At 43.0% G+C, this 22,835-nt stretch overlaps 2 protein-coding genes across 5 annotated transcripts in view; one reads left to right on the top strand and one right to left on the bottom strand.

Moving 5' to 3' along the window:
* SLC39A10 (solute carrier family 39 member 10) overlaps nucleotides 1-7,152 on the top strand; it is a 40,803-nt gene extending 33,651 nt beyond the window's left edge. For all 4 annotated transcript variants that reach the window (XM_032210068.1, XM_032210042.1, XM_032210058.1 and 1 more), the window contains exons 8-10: nucleotides 682-762; nucleotides 2,837-3,027; nucleotides 3,845-7,152. In XM_032210068.1, coding sequence (XP_032065959.1) covers nucleotides 682-762; nucleotides 2,837-3,027; nucleotides 3,845-4,003 — 431 coding nt within the window. In that variant the 3' untranslated portion in view covers nucleotides 4,004-7,152. The remainder of the gene's footprint in view (nucleotides 1-681; nucleotides 763-2,836; nucleotides 3,028-3,844) is intronic.
* A 95-nt stretch (nucleotides 7,153-7,247) lies between these two features.
* Nucleotides 7,248-22,835, bottom strand: part of DNAH7 (dynein axonemal heavy chain 7) — a 174,848-nt gene continuing 159,260 nt past the window's right edge. The window contains 8 exon segments of the mRNA XM_032210028.1: nucleotides 7,248-7,563; nucleotides 8,300-8,403; nucleotides 9,657-9,834; nucleotides 10,771-10,923; nucleotides 12,421-12,651; nucleotides 14,552-14,689; nucleotides 16,819-17,004; nucleotides 18,203-18,364. Of these exon segments, the coding sequence (XP_032065919.1) occupies nucleotides 7,357-7,563; nucleotides 8,300-8,403; nucleotides 9,657-9,834; nucleotides 10,771-10,923; nucleotides 12,421-12,651; nucleotides 14,552-14,689; nucleotides 16,819-17,004; nucleotides 18,203-18,364 (1,359 nt within the window). The 3' untranslated portion in view covers nucleotides 7,248-7,356.

The raw sequence follows: 22,835 nt of genomic DNA, 5'->3' as shown, positions 1-22,835 counted from the left end.
ATATTAAGAAATGCCACTTTCTCTTTGTGCGTTCTTGATTATAGATCCTTGGGTATATCGCTAGAAGTTTTCATGCGGAAGCTGCTTCACTCCAAAAGGGGCTCATATTTGCATTCTGCGATGTTATCTTCCTGCTTGGGGATTATTGGGGGGGGGGAGCAGGGCAGTGCAATATGTAATCCCCATGGGGGAAGGGGAAGGGCAGTTCAATACACCCAACTGAGATCTGCTGATTGAGGGCAAATCTGACTCACATGTCAATATGTGTTATCCGAAGCCTGAATCAGAGTTTTCCAGGTTCAGTTTTCTTGAACTGAGTTGGGTCTGAAATGATTCTTTGGAGCCTTGTAGGTTCCAAACAAATTTTATAACTCACCTCTGGTACATGACCAGGTAGGTCTCCTATTGTTGATATTCAAGATCTACTATAAAAAGTAGTCCATTCTCTCAAATTCCAGAGCAACTCTTTTTTCCTCGTAGCATATAGATCCATGGACTGTTTCTATAATTTGAAGTGAAAACATGAGCATTTGAGCCATTACTTTGGTTGTTAACCTGACAATATCTCTCAGCCAAAAATGCTGCCTTCATTATCACTGATGTTTTGTTTAAGAATAGCCTTGTCAAGATAAACCAATTAAAATCTTTATTTTGATCGGTCTTCTACCCTCTCCTCTCCAGGAGCTGCTTTCAGTGCCGGCTTAACTGGAGGAATCAGCACATCCGTAGCAGTGTTTTGCCATGAACTTCCTCATGAATTGGGTAATCAGCTAATGTGATGTCAGCTGTGCTTTTTATTCTTTGGTCTGTGAATCAAAAATGCCTTATTAATAGATGTGATTATTTATATAGCTCGTGATATCCAGAATTTATTTGGTTGTAGTCATAGAGCTAGTGCAGCTGCACGCTTAGGCTAGGCCTTGCTCGTTTCAGATTCAGCTGAGGAACAATGAAAATAAAAATCATAACTCAGGTTGACCCCAGTAGAAATGAAAACTGCCATGTAGACCAAGGTTCTGCACCCTTATATACACCGAGGTATTTCGGAAAGGTGTGGAAAATAAAAAAATACATAAGCAGCCACAGTAATAAAGCTTTCATACATCAGCAGTTGTAGTTGCAAGGATCTCTGGAGGACCTTGTGCCATTGTTCCCCACATTGGCACCTGCTGCCACCCACTTGAAGCCAAGCAGCATTGCTGGAGATAGAAGACTGAAAAGACTTTAATGGAAGGAGGTGCCAGGTTTCTGTGGCTGATAGGCTTGACAGCTGCTTCCACAGGCTCTGGGAAGAAGATGCTGAAGATGCAGCCCATATGTAAAAATTGGTGGGCTGCTCTGCGTGCTGGGCTTGGGTGATATTTTTGATCAATTGAAATTGAGAAAGCTCTCCCTGCTAAGTAGCCTGAATGTAAGAATGGACACTGCAGCCCTTCAGGGAGACTGCAGAGTCTGTCCAAATCTTGCATTGTATAGATATGATATCCTGTTCACAGTCTGCGGGTATCTTTGTTCAGTTGAGATGTATCGTTGTCCTCTCTCTCTCATAGTGTAAGCTACATTTCTAGTGTTTTAGCGCCTTCCCTGCAGGGGAAGAAGGGGTTTGGAGGGGGGGGGTTGCCCCCTTATGCATCACTGTCTCGGGAATAACGCTGTGTTTTGTTGTCGAGCAGTTTTCACGCTTTCCCCTCCGCTGTCCCAAATCCAGTCACAGTCACAGAGCATTTTATTCAGTTCTGCTCAGTTGTAGAATTTCAGGAAAGGATCAGCTGATGGTGTTTACAGCTGCCTCTCTCCCTACGCACCGCTGATTTGATTTTCATTCTCTCTTTATTTCTGCAGTTTATCCTGCAGCAAACTATGCATTTACTTTACAATCATAGTTTTTTTAACGGCAACAGCAGCTGAATTGCTAGCCAGTCCTTTGTCCAAGAGATCATTTCTGCTTTGTTGGGACAAAAGCAGCCAGATTAAGAAGCACAGCTAGTCCTCGATTTACAACCGCAACTGAGCCCAAAATTTATGTTGTTAAGTGAGACATTGGTTAAGTGGGTTTTGCCCCATTTTACCACCTTTCTTGCCACAGTTGTTAAATGAATCACTGCAGTTAAGTTAGTAATCCGATTGTTAAGTGAATCTGGTTTCCCCATTGACTTTGCTTGTCAGAAGGTCGCAAAAGGTGATGACATGACCCTGGGACAATGCAACCGTCATAAATGTGAATCAGTTGCCAAGCATCTGAATTTTGATCGCCTGACCATAGGGATGCTGCAATGAATGTAGGTGTGAAAAATGGTCATGTCACTTTTTTTTCAGTGCCGTTGTAACTTTGAACAGTTACTAAATGAATTGTTGTAAGTCGAGGACTACCTGTAACAGGTGGCAGACACTCTGATATAGAGATATAAAGGAATAACACGGCTAGACTACTACTGAATAGTTCAACCTTTGGAGGCAACTTAAGGGGTGCATGATCCTCTCTCCCTTCTATAGCATGAATCTTCCTTGTCATGCCTATTCTCCCCCCCCCCCCCCCCCCACTTAGACAACAGCATTAACCACCAGAAATCCTGCTTAGCCAAGGCATGAATCAGAAAGCTGTCAGGTTAAATTGCTTGTCCTGTGGTTGTAACCATGAGTACAAATATAGTCTTTCAAAATGAAAATGCTAATTCTTAAAGAATTGCTCCTCAAACCATGTTGAAATCATAGAACCCAGGGGTTGCGTGAACGTATATATACACTCAGGTATCTTTTGAGTAAGGATGTCCCTGATTAGACTGGATAATCCATTGCTGCACCCGTGATTGTGCTATCACTTTTGCTTTTCCACTAGGTGACTTTGCTGTACTTCTGAAGGCGGGCATGACTGTGAAGCAGGCCATTGTTTACAACCTCCTCTCTGCCATGATGGCTTATGTGGGAATGTTAATAGGAACAGCTGTGGGACAATACGCAAATAATATCACTCTTTGGATCTTTGCAGTCACTGCTGGCATGTTCCTCTACGTGGCCCTTGTGGACATGGTAAGATCTGCAATATGTACATAGTGGTTCTGTGTGTGTGTGTGTGTGTGTGTGTGTGTGTGTGTGTGTGGCCTTTGGGGTAGGGCAGTGTTTGGAGTCTTGCTGGTTTCCCAGGCTGAGGAAGACTATTTTGAAGCCTGCAGCTCTGCTAATGCCAGAAGATCCAGGCCATATAGGAAGTCAACGAGGGAACAGTAGAAAGAGCCAGAATGGGAATAGCTTGCCCACGATAGGACAGATCAGGGATGACCTTGCATTCCTAGCACAGGAAAGTAAATATGACCAGTTGAAGAAAGATTTGATGGAATGACTCTTAGAAGATGGCAGTTGAAGGCTACCATTTGTCCAAAGGGAACAGTAGCAATAATGAGGGAGGGAGGAGTAGCTGAACTATATGCTAAGAATAATAGCCTTATTTGTAAATAAACTTGGATAATGGTGGTAGTTTGCTGACCGGAGTTCCTTTTGGTGGATGGGTGGCAGTTTAATTAATTAATATAGAGCATCTGGGGTTGAAATAAAGAGAGAAACTAATACAAACAATCCTGGCATCCTTGATTATGCAGGAAAATGAAAAAAAAGTTGATTGGGTATGTAGCTTGGGCTTCCAGAAGTCGGATTTTAAGTCACAGCAGTGATGCGTAGAATTCTGTGGGAGGAGAAGTTCATGGGAAAAGCAGCCTGACCCGGTGAAACTGACTCAGCTCTCTGTCAGTGCAGCTTGATCGTTTCAAAGCAGAAGTTCCTTCTCAAGTTTCTGGATTGAAGAAGGGTTTATTGATTAAAAAGGATTATTCAGACCTTTCCTTCCTTTCAGCTTCCAGAGATGCTTCATGGGGATGGAGACAACGAAGAGCACGGTTACTGTCCGGTGGGTCAGTTCATCCTCCAGAACTTGGGGCTTGTCCTAGGTTTTGCCATCATGCTCGTGATTGCCCTTTACGAAGACAAAATAGTGTTGGACATTCAGTTTTGAAAATTTCCAGTACTCAACTGTGATTGCAGTCATGCTACTGTAAGACTTTTTTTAAGTCTGCCCTGCGGTACTGTATGCACATCAGTTCCCAGACAAAGCAGTGACACACACTGATTTATCAGTAACCGTATTTTGGTATCTGTTCCAACAGGCTCTGCTTCTTTCCAGCTCCTGGAAAGGAAGAGACAAACAAAAGACGATTGATTTGGTCCAGCGTTTTCCTTTTAAAAAAAAAAAAAAAATCAGGTTGTGTTGGAAGCAGAGCATGTAGACATGATGCATGAGATGCTGTTGTAAACATATCATTTCTATTTGGCTCTGGCAACGGGCAGCAGAAATCACACCCCCTCCTGACAAAGCCTTTTGTGTTGTACTTGAGCAAGTGGTGAAAGGCAGCCCTATATACCCACAGAGCTCACGTGCCAAGCTAGGTCATTGCCCGGGCTCCTTGTCCCAGCCTGTAACACACACACACAGGCTCGCAACTGAAATTAGTTGGCAGTGCACAACTAGAACCATTCTGGGAAGGGGTCACCTTTTCAATGTTTTTTTTTTAAAACAAAGCAAAAAAAGGATGAATAGTCTAGCATGTTATTATTGGATTGCATTTGCTCCCAGCCCTGATACCTGCTCAGTCGGCTTTTTTGCGATGCGCTGAATGGTATGACCAAAGTAAAACTGGGTGTTTTTCTGGTTCAGCCACTGAATTGAACTTTCTTCCCCCTTTCCTCGCTCCTTGCCAATCAGCTGTTTAATACAGGGTTTCAAGCATGTGTTCTTGTCTGCAGCCACTATTATGCAACTCGGCGGTTACTAGCTCCTTTGCAAATCTTTTGAGCCCCTTCCGTTATTACGGTGGTATTGTACTCTTTTGAAGCCCAAGGAAAAGCAGGCTGCAGATCTCTGAATCAAGCCTGTGTACCTTGGGGAGGGGTGGGGTTGGAAAGTATTAGCTATTTCATGCTAGCTTGTGGGAGATGGATTAGCAAAATAGCTCAAATATTGCTTGTGGACTCCCTCCAATCCCCTGGCTGCGGCTGTGGAGCAGATAGCAGTGCTGATTTTGAGCAGTTCATACTTTCTTCTCTGTTACTAAGAGAGGTCCTGCCAAGAGATTCTTTGACAGCAGCCCTTTTTCATGTTTGTTTGACATGATTCTTGAGAACAGTTTGGAATGTATGAATCCAGTGCCATTTACCTTTGGAACATCTGCAGCCGCTTGACATTGGGAATTTTCTCCCCCAGGCCCCTTTTCAAAGATTGCTTTCGTTGTTTTGAACTTTCTTTTATGCGACTGGCCTTTCGCCCCTTGTCTGTGTGGCAGCTGGGTTCTTTCTGCAATGTAGAAGACCCGAGGTCTCCTCCCAGAAGCCAAGCAGGCGACTTCCTGTCTTGGCGGGGCTTCCTGCCCAGCAGGGAGACCTGCTGCCTCCAGGGTGACTCCCCCACATGGCTGCAGGGGTTCCCAGAAACCTATGCCAGGGAGGTGCGCTATAGGGATTACATAGATCAGGCCTTCTAGGATAGTGAAGTGGTTGTGCCAGCAGATTTGGGGGGGGAAAGCCTTAACTCTGCAGGGTTAGCTCCACTGTAGGGAGAATGTTTGTGCCAATCAACTATTAACACCGAGAGACAAATTGTAAGAGATTATGAGATAAGCAGACGCTTCCAGTCCCGGGAAGCAAGAACACAACAGGTTAGTCCTAAATTAAATCTTGGGAGTTTGTTTCTTCCAGCATTTTCTTCCTTTTTTTTTTTAAAGTGTACGTAAGCTGAGCTGCAAAGAAAAGTTGGTGGGTTTGGGTTTTAGTGGGTAGGGGGCTACTTTCCTTGATTCCCATCAGAGTTCCTAAAAGTTACAAAACCAGATATTTTCATTCCAATCTACTTTTTGATCATTCCACTGACTTTTCTCCAGACATTCCTGCATTTGTGCAAGCGTTGTCTACTTTAAAGGTATGTCAGATGATGGTGGCTTTTGTGGGAGGGGTTGAATACTAACAGACAGCAGTGTTTTGATTTCCTGGTGGCTCCAGGAGAACCGGTTCCTGCTCCCTTACCAACTGCATACCAACTCAGAACAACTGTGAAGACTGTGAGGTTGGGGTCTTCTTTGGTCTCGCTCTCTGGGCTAGAGAGAGTAGCTTAACTCCAGCTAAAAATGCTTGGCTGCAAGCTAGAAGAGATGTATCTTATCAGTGGGACTTCTAAGTTTTGGGCCCTTGGACTCTTGATTTATTAGTGTCTGCCAGACCGCTGGAGGGAGATTTTTTTTAAAATTATTATTATTTTTATTTTGCAAAAAAAAAGTCGGCATACAAGATTTTCAAAGTCTATTTTTGTAATTATGAATAAAGCTTTCTCTACTTCAGGTAGTACTTTTTCCTTTTGCGTTCTGCTGGCATGCTCTATAATGTAATGTCAATCTGGGGAACACAATTAGACCCAAGTAATATATTTTTTTTCCCCCTACAAAACACCAGCCCTATTGTGGAATGTTAGGATTTTGGTGAGCCTTTGGGAGACGATCCTCCCTCATTCACTTGTGTGCCTGTTACACTTTGTGAAGAGCCGTAGAGCAGTCTCAGCTTCCCCTATTTTCCTTGGGTGCTGAAGTTCCCCCAATTTTTTGAAATACAATTAAGTGATCACATTTGGGACAATTAGGATTCCACTACATTTCTACGTGGATTCATCATTCCCTTCCACTTGGAGTCCAGTCTCATTTAAATGTGTACTTGTTAGAGGGCATAAATGTTACTTGTATCTTAAAATGCTGTCACTGTGTGACATCCCATATTGATCACACTGCACTGAATCAGCTGTGATATGATGATTGCTTAGAAAATGCTGTATAGCATCCTAGGATGCAGTGTGACTTCTTTCCTTATGGTTGAAACAATGTGATTATGGTCCTGAAATATATTTGAGATACTGCTTTTGGAAAGGGGGGTAGGGTGTTGTTTTGATTTGTTACAACAAAATCCATTTTTAAAATATATATAAATATATATATATATATAAAGCTGGAAATGATGAAATGCTGTTTTTTTTTGTCCATTGTCAACAGTGTTGTGTTTATGTCTGTTCCTTGTTCACAAGGAACGTAAGAAAATAAAATTATTGAATAAACAATTATGCAGACTTGCTTTTTACCCCCAAGAACTTTTTATTATTATTTCATTCAACTTATTCTATTTTTTTTTTTTTTACAACTTAAAAGATGCAAATAAAGTGTATTTAAAATTTTTGAAACATTTGAATTTCTTTAGAAAAAAAAAGATACAAAAAAAGGATACTGAATGTGGCAGGCTGGGCCATTAGCCTCTCTCTTCCCGGCGGCATGCCTTAGGTTAGGAGTTGAGCTGGCATAACAGGGCCACCCCTCGCCCAATCCAGTGTTCCTCTGGCATGTCTGAAGGCAGAATCATTGCAATCACAAAATTGGTAGAGTGGCCCGTAGTGGACAAAGTTCCTCGTCTTTCGCTTGTCTTGTACACCGGAGACAAATAACTGGGTCTGTTCGGGATGTCTGACCTTCGGCAAGGCTTAAGCCACATCTGTAGCAAGTAGGAGGAGATGGTTAAGATGCCGGTGGATTACAAGGCACTTCCCTTTATCTGGGCGAGGACAGATTATCTTTCAGAACCTCTGAACCAAATCAAGGCAATCGACATAGTGGCACAATCAAATTGCAAACTTCTAGCACAATTTAAGAAGTGGGATATATAGTCACATAGGATACTTGAGTTGCTTACACACAGGTAATATGCATACTTGAATCCCCCCCTCATGGAACTATCAAGTTCATGTTTGCTTCAACCCAGGTCAATGGATATAGGTAGTCCTCAACTTACAGCAATTCATTTAGTGACCATTCAAAGGCACTGGGGAAAAGGCATTCATGACCATTTTTTCACACTTATGACCTTTGCAGCATCCCCATGGTCATTTGATTTACATTTGGGTACTTGACAACTGACTCACATTTATGACAGTTGCAGTGTCCCGGAGTCATGTGATTCCCCTTTTGCAACCTTCCGACGAGCAAAGTCAATGGGGAAACCAGAGTCACTTAACAACCATGTTACTAATTTGAGAACTGTAGTAATTCACTTAACATGTGGCGAGAAAAGTCGTAAAATGGAGCAAACTCACGTAACAAATTTCTCAATATAAATTTTAGGCTCAATTGTGTTCAATTGAGGACTGCCTGATGACTAGAAAAAAATGTGGTCGTAAATTGAGGACTACCAGATTACTAGAAAAAATCATATTTAGCAGGAAGATACTAACCACTGGCATATTATCATAAAGGATTTTGGGGTAAGATTCCCCTAATTTCTTCGTCTTCCTGTTCCAACGAGCTCCATCCAAGAATAATCCATGAACATAGACTCCTGTTTTTTATTTGAAAAAGAAAAGAATATGTCGATATAAAATGATTTTGTGGAATTTTGTAACAACTTTACATTGTATTATGTTTTTTTGATCATTCCCTTTAGGGAAGCCCATACCGAGAAATGGATTCTGTACAACTTCCAAAGACAAATCTCACGCAATGATTATTTCTGCATACACAAATAAACAGATAGGTGATAGGTTGCAGCTTTGCCCTGGATTAGTTTCAACACCTGTTGAAAAGTATGATTTGCACGCGGATTCAGAAGTAGGTTTTCTGTAGCAAACACGTGGCCGTAACAAACTATTAGGCCACAACCTACCCTCTTAACCTTTGTGATAATCTCATGGAATTTACGATGACCAATTTTCACGACATGAATTTGTAATTCAATTAAAGTAGTAATGTGTTCTGTCCCCCTCTTCACGGCTCGTTAACAAACGCAGACAGGCAACTTAAAAGGAAGTCTTTATCAGTTTTCAGTTCAAACTGGCTTCGAGCCCAGAAATAACATAAATATGAGTCTCCAACAAGAATGCAAAACAAAAACTCTTACAAGCACTGCAGTTCTTCCACAGTCTTCACGGATCAGGTTTACATGAAATACCAAAGCACTTATCCAAGTGTAACAAGCATAAATCACGATTAATCATCAAGCAATGTTGTACAAACAAGGAACACTCGAAGGAACAACGTTGACTCCAGCGACTGGGGCGTGGCAGAATCCGTCCTTTTATCTCCAAACCTGCCTCCCACAAGCCCCAGCTGCATACTGAATTTTGTATCCCGAAAAGACTCAGCAGAACTGCTGAGTCACAACAGTAATGGAATATTAAAGAAAGCATAGTAGAACCTCTGGTCACAGCTATAATTCATTCCATAACTTTGGTCGTGACCCAAACCTAACCAAAATTAATCCAGTGGCCGCACGTGGGTCGCTGTTGTTTGTAAACAAGCAACAGGAAATTTGGTGCTTAAAAAATCCTGGTTTGGTCATGGTCAGAGGTTCTACTGTATGTAGAGGATCAAGTGGATGAAAGGGTAGGGAGGGGGAGCTATGATAACGCACATCCCTGCTTAGCATGTGAACTTTCATACAGCCTCAGCCTAATTTCATAATGATTTTGAGAAGCTTAGATTCCATTTCCCCAATTTCCCACCCTGTCTTAGAGATGAAGGGTAGAGTACAAAAGTGCTAATTAAAATAAAGTTCTCCCGATTATAGAACTGCCAATCGGATTGAAGACTCACCATCTTCGGGGCCATGTTTGTATTCTTTGTCTTCCAGAACTTCATAATCAAACCCTAGGAGATCAATTGGGATGGTGTATTTCCGGGCAAAATTCTGTTGGGCACCAGTTAAGAAGGCTTGTGTGAAGAAAAAGCCAGAAAGCCAGAACATCGGGGGAGTGCCATTTTCAAACCACGTCTGCAATGACAGGACGAGGAGGGAATTTAGTTTAATATTAACAAATGAATTCACTAGGTTGTCTCAAGAGGCATTGATGGAATGCAACCTACTCCCTGGATTCCCCCGTCCCCCAGCACTTTTTAGAAATGGGCAAGCCTTACTAAATGTGCCATGCGTGGCAAAGGAAAATCAGATTTTTGCTTTATGTTTGTGCAAGGCTTTTTTTAGGATGACAGTGGACTCCATGGTGTGCCAGATCTTGGTTCTGTCAACCCCGACTTAACGTGACCACGGACTGTGACTATCATCTAATATTAGAATGCCACATTTCCTACCTCAACTCTGGATGGTTAAGTCGCACCTTAAGCAGCTAAAAATGACAAAATTGTCTTGCAATGTTCTATAACCTCGCTTCAAAATGTCTAAGTTATATTTCCTGTGCTCCTTTTTGTCGAGGATGGCAAACCGTGTTTCCTCTGTCTGTGAATTCAATCTAAAATCTTATGTCAAGATGCTTTTAATCAGTAGCACCAAATCTCACCAAATTGTTACCAAAGCATCATAGCAAGATGGGTCTCCAGCACTTAAAGCTTATGTACTTGGGTTTGAGATGACTTCTGAAGGGCAGGCATTCAGCAATGAGAAAAATCAGTATTCTGTGGTCAGTGACCCAACTTGAATAGACAGCCGTTGTCTTAGGTTATGTAACATATGCCCTAATACTCAAATCATTGTAAACAGCACGTGCCCAGAATCTGAGATAGTGCTTTGGATATTAATTATACCTACTTCATGCGATGTGTTTCTATAAGAGTATTTAAAGCGATATGCATATACAGAGAAATGATGCGGCTTTTCCTAGGATGATGAATTGTAGTTATACGTATCTAAAGTAACACCCAGATCAAGAAAGCTTTCAATTCCTAGAATCAAAATTTTAAGTGAAATGCTCACCTGTAGGAACTTCAATCTGGCAAGAAAATCATTTACATAGCTGCCAAGAGGTTTGAGGCTTGGATAAGACTTACTCATCCACATGCCTGGAATTTTTCCTTTCAAAATACTATTTACTACTTCTTCCAGTTCTGCAGACATCACCACTAAACCCTGTTTGAGATACAGGAGAAAAAAAAAACACATGTGGATTTGTCCCTCTCCATATCATCAGAGCAGTGGTGGGATTCAAATAATTTAACAGCTGGTTCTCTGCCCTAATGACCATCTGGGTAGGTGGGGCTCTGTGGTCATGTGACTGGGTGGGCTTGGCCAACTCAAGGTCCCTCAGGTCGATGGGCACTTCGCCTTAGCTGTTACAATGTAATAAGGGTTAACCGGAGAGGCAGTTTCTGTAAGCAGGGCAATAAAGATGAGGCTAGAAACAACACCAGAATGTTTCCTTCCTGCCTTCCTTACAGGATTAGCCCTGTAAAGTGGGGAAAAAACAAAAGGAGATTTCTTCCAACAATCGGTTCTCTGAACTACTTAGAAAGTTACCAACCGGTTCTCCCGAATAGGTGCGAACTGGCTGAATCCCACCACTGCATCATAGCTTTACCAAATATTGCCTCTAGGGAGTAGCTGAGCTTGGTAATTTAGTCTCTATGCAGTGGTCACTCAAAATCTGTCATGTTACTGTACAAGCTTGTACTCTTGAGTTAAGCTGATATGTGGTTGCAGCACATACAGTGAGCCACTGTTCAGTTCACAGGACTGCATTTATTGTTAGGATTGATATACTCTTCATATTTCTGTTACACAGTTTAGTTGTGGAGTGACAGCTATACATTGAGCGAAAGTTCTGATGAGACAGGTGCGGCAACTTTGAAAATTAACTACTCCATTTCATCCCCTACCACTATTTGAGCTACACAATATGTTGCCCAGTCATTAGAATTAGGCAGCATACAGCTTTAATCAAGTGTAATTAATTGTCAATACTTGTATTAGGTAAATTCTATTACACAGATCATGAAAATATGAATTTGTTAGTTGGTCCTTCCCATATAGTGCCCAAGTAATCTTTATGGCAGTCATGTAAGGTATGTATTCTGTACTGTATTGATTGTGTAATCAGACACACAAGTACTCTACTTGTGTGTCCAATCCCACTTGATTAATAAAGTATTCTGATCTGTTCTATTCCATTCCAGAAGGAAAAGGCTTAAAAGGGAGAGCATATGTTAAATATTTAGCAGAAGAAAGAGTTGAAAAGAGAATTTACTAGCTCATTGCTCAGTTTTGGATCACTGGCATTTGAACAACTTTTTGGGGGGGGGCGGGGGGGGACAATCCTTCCAGCTGCATAGTAGGCCAATGTAGGCTGCTGTCTTCAAAGTGTATTTCCATGGCTTTTCATCCTACCCCTCGTCTCTACTGCTAGATTTCTAAAACAGCAATGATGCATAATGCTGAGCATGTTATTCTAATTGGGAACTGCACCTCCCAAGTAGTGGTGAAGGCCAGAGCTCGGGGATTATTCCATCCCTTCAAACTAAAAGAACTATTGGGCAAATCCTCAAAGTCTCCAGTGAAACTAATGGGAGCTGACAGCTACTCTTTCCAGCCTATTCAAACTAAACACGCTTTCTCGTCAGCTTATCTTACCTTGATTGCTTTCTGAATGTTGATGCAGGAGTCTCGGAGAGTTTGCAATAATTTGTTAAATCGGCCCATCTCTTGGACCAGCACAGTGTTCATACTCTGGGTGTAGGTTGTTGGGTATCTCCTCATTGCTATTTCAATGTTAAAGTCAGCGGGAAGTTTACTTTGAATGTCACTTGCCACCTCACGAACAATTTCATCAGATGACTTAGCACCTGCTCCTGTTGCACGAGACTGTTTACAAAACAGAGAGAAAGAGAGCGGTGAAATGCTGTAAAGGCCTACCAGATATTTCAGCCCAGCAGGAAGAACTTTTACTGGGGACTTAAACTTGGACAGAGAGTGGCCAGTTGATGTCATTTAATTCAGATGCAAAAATTGTGTTTCTTGCATTAGAAAGTCTGGACTTGGAGCCATTTTTGTGCTTTTTTAATACTCTGGGCATCTTGGACAACAGAAGATTTAATCTAGCTGGATAGCATTATTATAAAGTAACATCTCAAGGGCAGCAAAGTAGTTTGCCCTTCTGATTATCTCAAGAGGGAAATCCATTTGAAACAGCTACCGTATTAGGGTACTACTGAAATCATCAGGAATGGAGTGTTAATCTACTCCCAGCCCATTGCTTTCAATCTGACCAACTATGAAGTAGCCAGCTGAATGAGTCTACTAAGTATGGACCCCAAAAATGTTATTAGTGAGGCTTTTAGGGTGCACATTTGTTTCTTTCCCACACTGTTATCTGCAGGTAAGCAATCTGGAGAGCTTTAAGAATACTCAACTGTGCATTTGCCATATACATTTCTAATTGCATTGAGATCCAGGTCTTTCTCACATATAGTCGAGATCAGATGTGTGAAACATGTGGCCTCCTGTGACCCGTCAAAACCGCGTTCCACAAAAGCGCGGTCGACGAAAGCGCGTATGTGACGTCATCACAGCGCAACGAAAAAGATCGAAAAATTGAAATAAAAATTAAATTACAGCAAGCCGATTCACATAAAGGTAAGGGTTAGGTTTAGGTTTAGGGTTAGGGTTAGGTTAAGGGTTAGGGTTAGGTTTAGAGCGTTAGCGTTACGTTTAGCATTAGGTTAAGGGTTAGCATTAGGTTTTTCGTTAGGTTTAGGGTTAGGTTTAGGGTTAGGTTAAGGGTTAGGTTTAGGGTTAGGTTTAGGGTTAGGTTTGGGGGGGTTAGGGTAAGGTTTTCGCTTTATTTTTACATTTTTTTATCTTTTTCGTCGCGCTGTGATGACATCACGCGCTTTCGTCAACCACGCTTTTGTCTACCGCGGTTTTGTGGTGGAACCGTGGCCTCCATGGCCATCCCGAAGATGGTTAGGAACCAGCCCCTGTCACCCCAGGCCCGGCCACGCCTACCCAGTCAGCTGCAATGACCAGACCTACCCCATTCCCTCAAGGCCAAAAAAACTCCTGATGTGGCCCATGACGGGATCGAGCTCGACACCCCTGTTCTAGATGGTGGACCTGTTCCTCTTGCTTCATAATCAAGCACTTGTGCAATGTCAAAACTTTCACTCATTAGGCATCCTGTGTGGAAGGACACTGCATGGCTTGAAGATCTATGTGTGCTTCTCAAGTCCCTGTTGTGACATAATTCTCAGTTTGCCTGTGTTTCCCTATGGAATGGAAATATTTTCATCCTTGGGGAAAATGAAATTGTATGGTAGATCTCATGAACCTTGTATTATGAGATGTTCGAGAAATAGAAGTAAAAATAGGAAAGCATTAGAGGCTTCAGGCCAGGATGACTGCCTAAAGTACTGGAGACATCTTTGTACATACCCATTATTGCTGGTGGAATTACCAGAAGAAAACCAATAATGTATTTTGGAATTTACTGGAGATCCTTAAAAGCTTTATAGTACTCAAGCAATTCAGCATTCCTTTTGAACTGCCCACAGTTTATCTATATGCATGCAAGTTGGAAACTGCTCTGGTTAAAACCTAATTGTAGTATTTCACAGTCTAGATTTGCAAAGATTACAGGCCCACAACAGAGAAGAAAAAGCTGATTTTCTGCATTTCAAACACTATCCCCCAAAGTGCATAAAACCATTGATTGTAATGGTGGTAGCTAGGTTCTTCTTAGTTTTTGAACTGAAAATGGACACACCTGTGTGAGAAGAATATTATCAAATAGCAACTGCGTTTCAGCTTGATCCTTGGTGATATCAGCGTTGGAGTTCATCCCAAAGATCTCTGGGGCAGGATTCAGAGGAAGAGTCTTAGTGTATTCAATGTAACTTTGATACTGAAAATGATTAAGAACAGTGATTTATTGGTAAATTGATCCTGAATTTCATGGAGCTATAGGTCTGCCTAAAGCCAGTTTGTTGCAGTAGTTAAGGAGACAACTAGAAATCAACAGATGTAAATTTTAGCCCCGTCTTAATAGCAATAGCAATAGCAATAGCAGTTAGACTTATATACCGCTTCATAGGGCTTTCAGCCCTCTCTAAGCGGTTTACAGAGTCAGCATATTGCCCCCACAGTCTGGGTCCTCATTTTACCCACCTCGGAAGGATGGAAGGCTGAGTCAACCTTGAGCCAGTGAGATTTGAACTGCCGAACTGCAGATAGCAGTCAGCTGAAGTGGCTGCAGTACTGCACTCTAACCGCTGCGCCACCTCGGCTCTTAAGCATGAAAGTCCACTGGGTAACTTGAACCTCTTTGTCTCTCTGTTTCCCTCTCCCTCCCTCCCTCCTTCTCTCCCTCCCTCTCTCCTGAATTCACCTCACATTGTATAGAAACTAGAGGAGGAAGGAATATTAGGGATGTGGACTGCCTTGAATTATTTATTAAAAAATAAGGTGGCATAAAATATCTTTTTTAAAAAAATCTAATCAAATGAACGGATTTCCAGCCTGATTTCATTGACCATAAAATGTTTCACTATGAAAGGAGATGATAGATTCAGTGAAGACTTGATTCTTCAGAAGAACCTGATAATATTAAAGGTTAAAAAAAAAGGTAAAAGAATCCCTGTGAATTTCACTCACGTTGTCCATCATCTCCATTTCAAGGTCATTGAGCCAGTGCTCTCTAAAGACATTTCCGCTGTTATATGGCCAGCATAACATCACAGAGCAGTTACCTTCCCACCAAAGTGGTACCTATTTATCTACACGCTTTTGCATGCTTTCAAACTACTAGGTTGGCAGGAGCTGGGGCAAGGACAGGAGCTCAACCCACGTGATGGGGTGGCAGCCCAGGGTCTTAATAGGACAAGCCCAGCATCTTAACCGCTGAGCCACCACACTTCCCCCCCACCCATAAGTGAGTGAATCTTTTAATGTGTCTCTTAAGTGGACACCTGGCTGCACTCTAGAGCAGGGGTCTCCAACTTCCAGCCAGCATGCACTGGCTGAGGAATTCTGGGAGTTGAAGTCCACAAGTCATAAAGTTGCCAACGTTGAAGACTCCTGCTCTAGACCAAAATATATTGCACACATACACCCCCTTGGTATCACAGTCAGTGGTTAGGGTGCAGTACTGCAGGCCACTTCAGCTGACTGCTATCTGCAGTTCAGCGGTTCTAATCTCACCGGCTCAAGGTTGACTCGGCCTTCCATCCTTCCGAGGTGGGTGAAATGAGGACCCAGACTGTGAGGGCGATATGCTGACTCTGTAAACCGCTTAGAGAGGGCTGAAAGCCCTATGAAGCGGTATATAAGTCTAACTGCTATTGCTAGGTCACAAAAGGCAAGTGGAGCAGTGAAGAGGAAATGTGACACGGACACAGCATTCCTCCTGCAATGCTATGCTTTCCTGAAGCTGAATGATGGGAGACTCTAGAATTTATTGTCAACTTAATGTAGAGATATGGGTCAATCTGAATGGCTTTAAAAGGGGATTAGATCAATTTGTGGAGAAGCCTCTCATGAGTTGGAATTCTGATGGCTTTATATTCCTTCCACTGGAGGCAATTTTTTTTTAATACTAGAGAGACCTGAGCAAGCACAAGAAGAGACACTTTTTACAGCTCTTTTTTTTACAGTTGCCGCCTGAACCAGCACTGCCTTTCTAGCAAGAAGGGATTTGGGAACCTCTGATGGATGGGAGTTGGATCTTCTCTGTGAAGTGACATACAACATTCCCCTCCTGCTCAGCATCACTTGATATCTTACGAAGCCCAATGGGAATTTTGAATCTTGGACATATTGAAGAATGCAGGGATATTACAGAGGTGTTTAAAGTACAGGTTGATGGCTACACCAAAGCCATCTCGTTTGACCCCCCAGAGAATGCCAAAAAAATAATAACAATTTTTGCAGCCATTTGTAGACGCTGATCTTTTAGCATCAGCCTCTCGCCTGGATTCCCTTCCATTCAATGGGATTTGGTCAGGAAAACTTCCCGTGGTATGTTCGGGTGCTTACCTCTCCTTCAGGAGGAGCATAGTAAATGCCACTGGTATCAAATTTATAGTTGGGATCCATGACGATAACCGGATTATAGAACTTGTTTAGAATGCTGCGCAATGTACGCCGATCCCAGTCATCAGTAACTCTGCCTCCATAATTACATTCACCCGTCATGTAGCGGATAGCATCAAACGGCAACTCCTGGGAAGAAGAAAAAACAACAACCCAAGGGTCTCTGTGACATACCTGTCTGTTGTGGCCCAGCAGGAGCCGTTGGAGCTGCCACCAGACTCCGACAGCGAGGGGCCCTATGAGTCGGCTCTGGAGGATGTGGAGGACCCTGGACAGGGTTCCGACTCTGAGCAGGGCGCAGAGAGGCTGGTTGGCCACCAGGAGGCGCCTGAGCCTTGGACCAGTGGGAAGGAGACAAGAGTGTGTGATCCAGAAGCCAGCAGTGAGTTGTTCCTGGATGCCCAGCACCGAAGAGCTAATAGGCATCAGGAACAGTTGCGCAAGTACAGGAGGTAATTGCACTCAGCTGATGGTCATTAGGCTCCTCCCCAGACTATAAAAAGGACTGCTTGTGCAGACACCCTTTTTGCAGAAGTCAACGCAGGAACTAATGTTGGAGAACATTATTGTAAGCTTGGCGGGCTGGATTGCTGCCACAGCTTATCTGTGCTGGATTGCTGCCCAAGCTTGTCTGTGCCGGTTTGCTTCCAAGGATCTGTCTGTCTGTTAATTAAATGCTGTAACTTATCTATGGCTCAGAGTGTGTGTTGGTGTGGGACGAGGGGGGTCAGAACACCTGTCCATGCACTAAGTTTTTAAATCAAATCTTTATTACAGTCAAAGACAAGCATAAGAAGAATGGGGCAGAGCCCATTAAAAAGCATAGAAAACACATCATGGTCTAAATTATTATTATCATCATCATTATAAACAGGTGTGTGTGTGTGTGTGTGTGTGTGTGTGTGTGTGTATGTGTCTGTCTGTCTGTCTGTCTAAAGGATTATGAAAGGAGAGATAGGAGCAGTAGATGGGGAGGAGAAGTGTTTTGGAAATAGGATTTAGTAATGTTCAGAAAAGACAGTTCCCAAGATTGTGAACTCCATCTGCTGGAAATAGATAGTTTTAACAAAATTATATTGGTCTTTAGCATCCTTTTTTAACCCCCTACATTAAACATGCATGCCTTGTGGCTTCCCAAAGATCCTGAAAATAAATCATAACCCATTACCAACAGCATCAGAGAGAAAGCCCCCCCCCCCCATTTTCCCAGTGAAGAACATTTTATTTATGTAGTTCTTTTTAAAATAAACAAACAAACAGCTACTGCAGACAGCTCTTTCAGCAGCGGAGAGAACAAAACGGACATTGCTTTGGAATCGTTCAGTACCTCATACTGATTTATGAACATATTCAACTGCTGCACGCTGATCCGCAAGTCGGTTTCATTAAACTCGTAAGGAATGTTCCAACCCAACGGCCCAAATTTCCGTCTCTCTTGGGCCAGGGCATGAAAGAAGCAGAGGCCGTACAGGAGCTTCTTGAATTCAGCCTTTGGAAAGGGAGAGAAAAGAAAGGCTTATCTACGCCGTTCTTCTGCCGAGTGATTCTCAGTTGTGCTACTCTGGTTAATTCAGTGATTATTTTCTTTCTTATTAAGCGACCTGCTTCCCCCCAAGGAGTTCACTGCAATTAATATCAACCTTCTTTCCAGATCCGTTTTCTAGCACTGAGGCAATTTGGAACTGCTGAACTTCAATTGGAGAGCTACAGCCTTTGCTTCAAGGCAATCTTCGAAGCGCAAGCTAAACACACCCATAATTTTTAACCCAAAGGTGTCCCCAGCTCCTTTGGCAGCCCTTGAAGAGTGTTCGGAGACTTCAGCTGGTCCAGAATGCAGCCGCGCGAGCGATTGTGGGTGCGCCATGGTACACCCACATCACATCTATCCTCCGCGAGCTGCACTGGTTGCCTATTGGTCTCCAGATACGCTTCAAAGTGCTAGTTATTATTTATAAAGCCCTACATGGTACTGGACCTGGGTACTTGAGAGACCGCCTCCTGCCAATTACCTCCCATAGACCCATTAGATCCCACAGATTAGGCCTCCTCCGAATTCCATCTGCCGGCTAATGCCGGCTGTCGACTACCCGGAGGAGGGCCTTCTCTGTGGCTGCTCCGGCCCTTTGGAACGAGCTCCCCGTGGAGATTCGGACCCTCGCCACCCTTCAGGCCTTCCAGACAGCTCTTAAGGCCTGGCTGTCCCAGCAAGCCTGGGGTTGAGTTCCCCCCCCCACTCGAATTTGCTGTGCTTGCTGTGCTTTCTTAAATTGTTGTATCACTGTCCTGTTTGTCTTACTTTCTGTATTTGTTTTTCCCCTTCCCCTGGTTTTTGTTCAGCCGCCCTGAGTCCCTTCGGGGAATAGGGCAGCTTACAAATCGAATAAATACCAATACCAATAGAAACTAAAAAAAAGGAAAAAAATATGTCTCATTTCAGCCATTTGCATTATCACCCAATCCAAAGGCTACACATGACTCCAGACATTGTCCATAATTGTCTTATATGGGCAATGGGAAAGGGAGATATAGAAAGTGCAGGGACGTGCAGTCAGTGGAGGCAGGGGAGGCAGAGCCTCACCACTGTCATCATAAAAAGAAAAAAATGTAAAAGGAAAAAGGCAAGAGCTGAGGTCAGGCTGAGCTAGTTGCTGCCAGAGTCACCGTGGATGACTCTGTTTAGTGCTTAACTGTTTAAAAAAGCCTCTAAAAAGTGCCCTCTACAGGAGGAGGCAGGAGAACGACGTGCCTCATCTAGTCTGGCATTTTATGATCACTTGAGCAGAGTTAAGCAAGGGTTAAAAGCCGAAAAATTCCTGATGTAGATGAGGCACGTCGTTCTCCTGCCTCCTCCTGTAGAGGGCACTTTTTTAGAGGCTTTTTTAAACAGTTAAGCACTAAACAGAGTCATCCACGGTGACTCTGGCAGCAACTAGCTCAGCCTGACCTCAGCTCTTGCCTTTTTCCATTTACATTTTTTTTCTTTTCATGATGGCAGGCAAGAGCAGAGTTGAAATCCTCTCTGAAACAGCTGGAAAAGGTATGTGTGGGTCAGAGGGAGGGGGAGGAATTCAAACTTCATTCTCAAGTGTAGATCCCTCCCCAAGTGTAATTTGATTGCAGGCAGAGCCACATTCGTTGCCTTTTCAAACACACACACACATAGCTGGATAAAACTATATAAGTCCAGCTTCACTGATTACAAGTTTGAAAAGGCAACGTGGCTCCACCTGCAATCAAAGGCTCGGATCGGCTCCAATCCAACTTCTGTGTTTGTGTTTGTTTGAGAGAGAGTGAGTGAGAGAGGGAAGGAGATAGTCCAATCCAACTTATCTGTGTGCGTGTGTCTGTTTGAGAGAAGGGGGAGGGAGGGAGAAGAAAAAGAATGAAGGAAACTTCTTTCGCAAAGGAGAAAAACAAATGCTGTCGCTTTAGATCGGAACTGAGCATGCCTGGCTGTGGAATTCTTGGAGTTGAGTCCACAAGTCTAAAAAAATTTGAAACCCCTGTGTCAGTGCCTCACCAGCCATAAACCTCACCGCACGTCACTGAGAAAGTGATACCCTTTGGTTCGTTGTGCTATTATTACCCCACTTGTGACAAGTCAGGCATCCTGCCCCACCTCACCTTTGTTTTAAGAAAGTTTGTTTTAATTCAAACAATCCAGGGAATCCTCAATTTAGGACCACAATTGAGGCCAAAATTTATCTCGCTAAGTGAGAAATTTGTTGAGTTTTGCCCCATTTCACGACTTTTCTTGCCACATTTGTTAAGTGAATCACTGCTGTTGTTAAATTAATAACACGGGGGTTAAGAGAATCAGACTCCCCCACTGACTTTGCTTGTCAGAAGATCACAAAAGGATCACATGACTCTAGGACACTACCACCGTCACAAATATGAGTCAGTTGTCAAGCCTCTGAATGTAAATCAGTTGACCATGGGGATGTTGTAACGGTCATAAATGTGAAAAATGGTCATATTTTCCGTGCCGTTTTAACATTAACAGTCACTAAACACACTGTTGTAAGGTGAGGACTACCTATAGAGTACTGCAAAATCAAGTGTCCACCTCCTAGCCTCATCTTTGTTTCTAAAAGCAGAGGAAGCATTCTTCTACATGGCTCAGAACCTCTTCCTTCTGCGATGTATCGTGACCCGACAAATGTGCACACGACAAAAGCGTGCCAACAAAACTGCGGCGAGAAAACTGCGATGTCAAAATCGCACCCACAACAGCGCGCCGACAAAACCGCGCCCACAAAAGCGTGATTAGGGTTAAGGTAAGGGTTAGGGTTAGGTTCACGGTTAGGGTTATTACGTTGTTTTCGTGTTGTTTTCGCATTGTTTGTTGAAGGCGCGCTTTTGTCGGCGCGCTGTTGTGGGCGCGATTTCAATGTCGCAGTTTTCTCACCACGGTTTTGTCGGTGCGCTTTTGTCGTGCGCGCATTTGTCGGTGAACCGCGATGTATACTATTGCATACAACAAATACAAATCTTTTCAAAAATATATAGTATGAGGACACTATAGTTTTGAAAAGTTACAAAGAAAGCAAATCAAGTTGACAGAAGGACAATCGGGAGGATCAGACAACTATAAAGGTTGTTGTGTGACCAAAGAACATTTGGTCTTTCCTCTTAGGAAAAAAGAACAGAATGGAAATACTATCGCATTTCCCCCCCAATACCTGCAGTGTTGCACGCAACCTGTTCCTCTAGCGTTCCAGTATGTAAGAGTGATAAAAAACTGGAGGGCTTGAGATTTTAGCCAAAGTGCAGAACAAACTTCCTAACTGGAACAAAAGTTGGACAATAAAGCTAATGATCCAGAAACGTGATGGGATCCCCTTTGTTGGGTAGGTTCAAGCAGAAGCTCGAAAGCCATATGGTCAGGGAAGACCTATCCTGGATTCTCTCCCTGAGCAGAAGCCGGAACGGATGGTTCTTCCAAATCTTTGATTTCCTGAACGCCATTGGGGCAGAGGCTCTCCTTAGTGCTTCGTTGGAAGCGTCCCCTTTGCCCATAGAAAACATAAATGTCCTCTGACAAATGTGAGGCTAGGAAAGGTAATGGGCACTTACGAATGGTTGCTTGGTGAATGCCATACCCATCATGTTACCAATTAGTGTGTGGCAATGTCTCCGTGGCAGCTGTTCTGTGAGGCTATACATGACATGTTCTCAAAAGCCAATGTGTCCACCAGTCCCAAATATTCCCTGTTAAGAGTGACAGTTCATGCAAGTGAAACAGATGAGTTAATCCCATCCACCGTCTGTGTGTGTGTGTGTGTGTGTGTGTGTGTGTGTGTGTCCATCCTGCATCCTCTCCAGATGTTTTCCTCCCAATCAGGCAACTGCAGATGGGGCCAACTCCAAAATGAAACGGAATTTAAACACAATTAATATTCACTTAATTAAATGATACAGATCTGCCCAAGTACAGTTTCCAGCTGTTGTGTTAGAAAGGGAGGATGGAATGGTCACCCAAAGCTATGGAAAGGTGCATGGAGAATCTTGGAGCCTTTAGGTCAAAGTGTATAGGCAGAGTAAAAGAGGTCCAGCTAGCCTTTAGTGGGAGCTACCTGTACTGAACCTGAAGAAAAGAAGGGGTACGGCTGTAGGGTTTTAGAGATCAGATGGGAGTTTGAAAACTGTGGGTTTTCTCTTTATGCTTATAAACTTTCCATGAAAAGGTCAGAAGTCTCCTGTGACCTCTTTGAAGGAAACTGAGCCTTGGGTAAGCAAGACAGCCCAGGCATTTACACAATTATGAAGTGAGCTGCCTTTTAGGAACAATATGCAACCTTTGCTTCTGAATGCTATATTTAAAACTTGCAACCTTAAATGCTTGCTCTCGCTTCTTTTGTTTCTTTCAGCGTGTTGGCATTTTTAACTTTTTTAAAAAAAAGTTTCAGAGTTTTTGTTTTTAATTGCCAGGCAAGCAGAAAACCATCATCATCTCA

The sequence above is a fragment of the Thamnophis elegans genome, chromosome 1 (assembly GCF_009769535.1).
Source record: "Thamnophis elegans isolate rThaEle1 chromosome 1, rThaEle1.pri, whole genome shotgun sequence".
Lineage (NCBI taxonomy): Eukaryota > Metazoa > Chordata > Lepidosauria > Squamata > Colubridae > Thamnophis > Thamnophis elegans.
The sequence above is the reverse complement of the archived record's forward strand: the minus strand, read 5'-3'. Positions and strand labels throughout refer to the sequence as shown.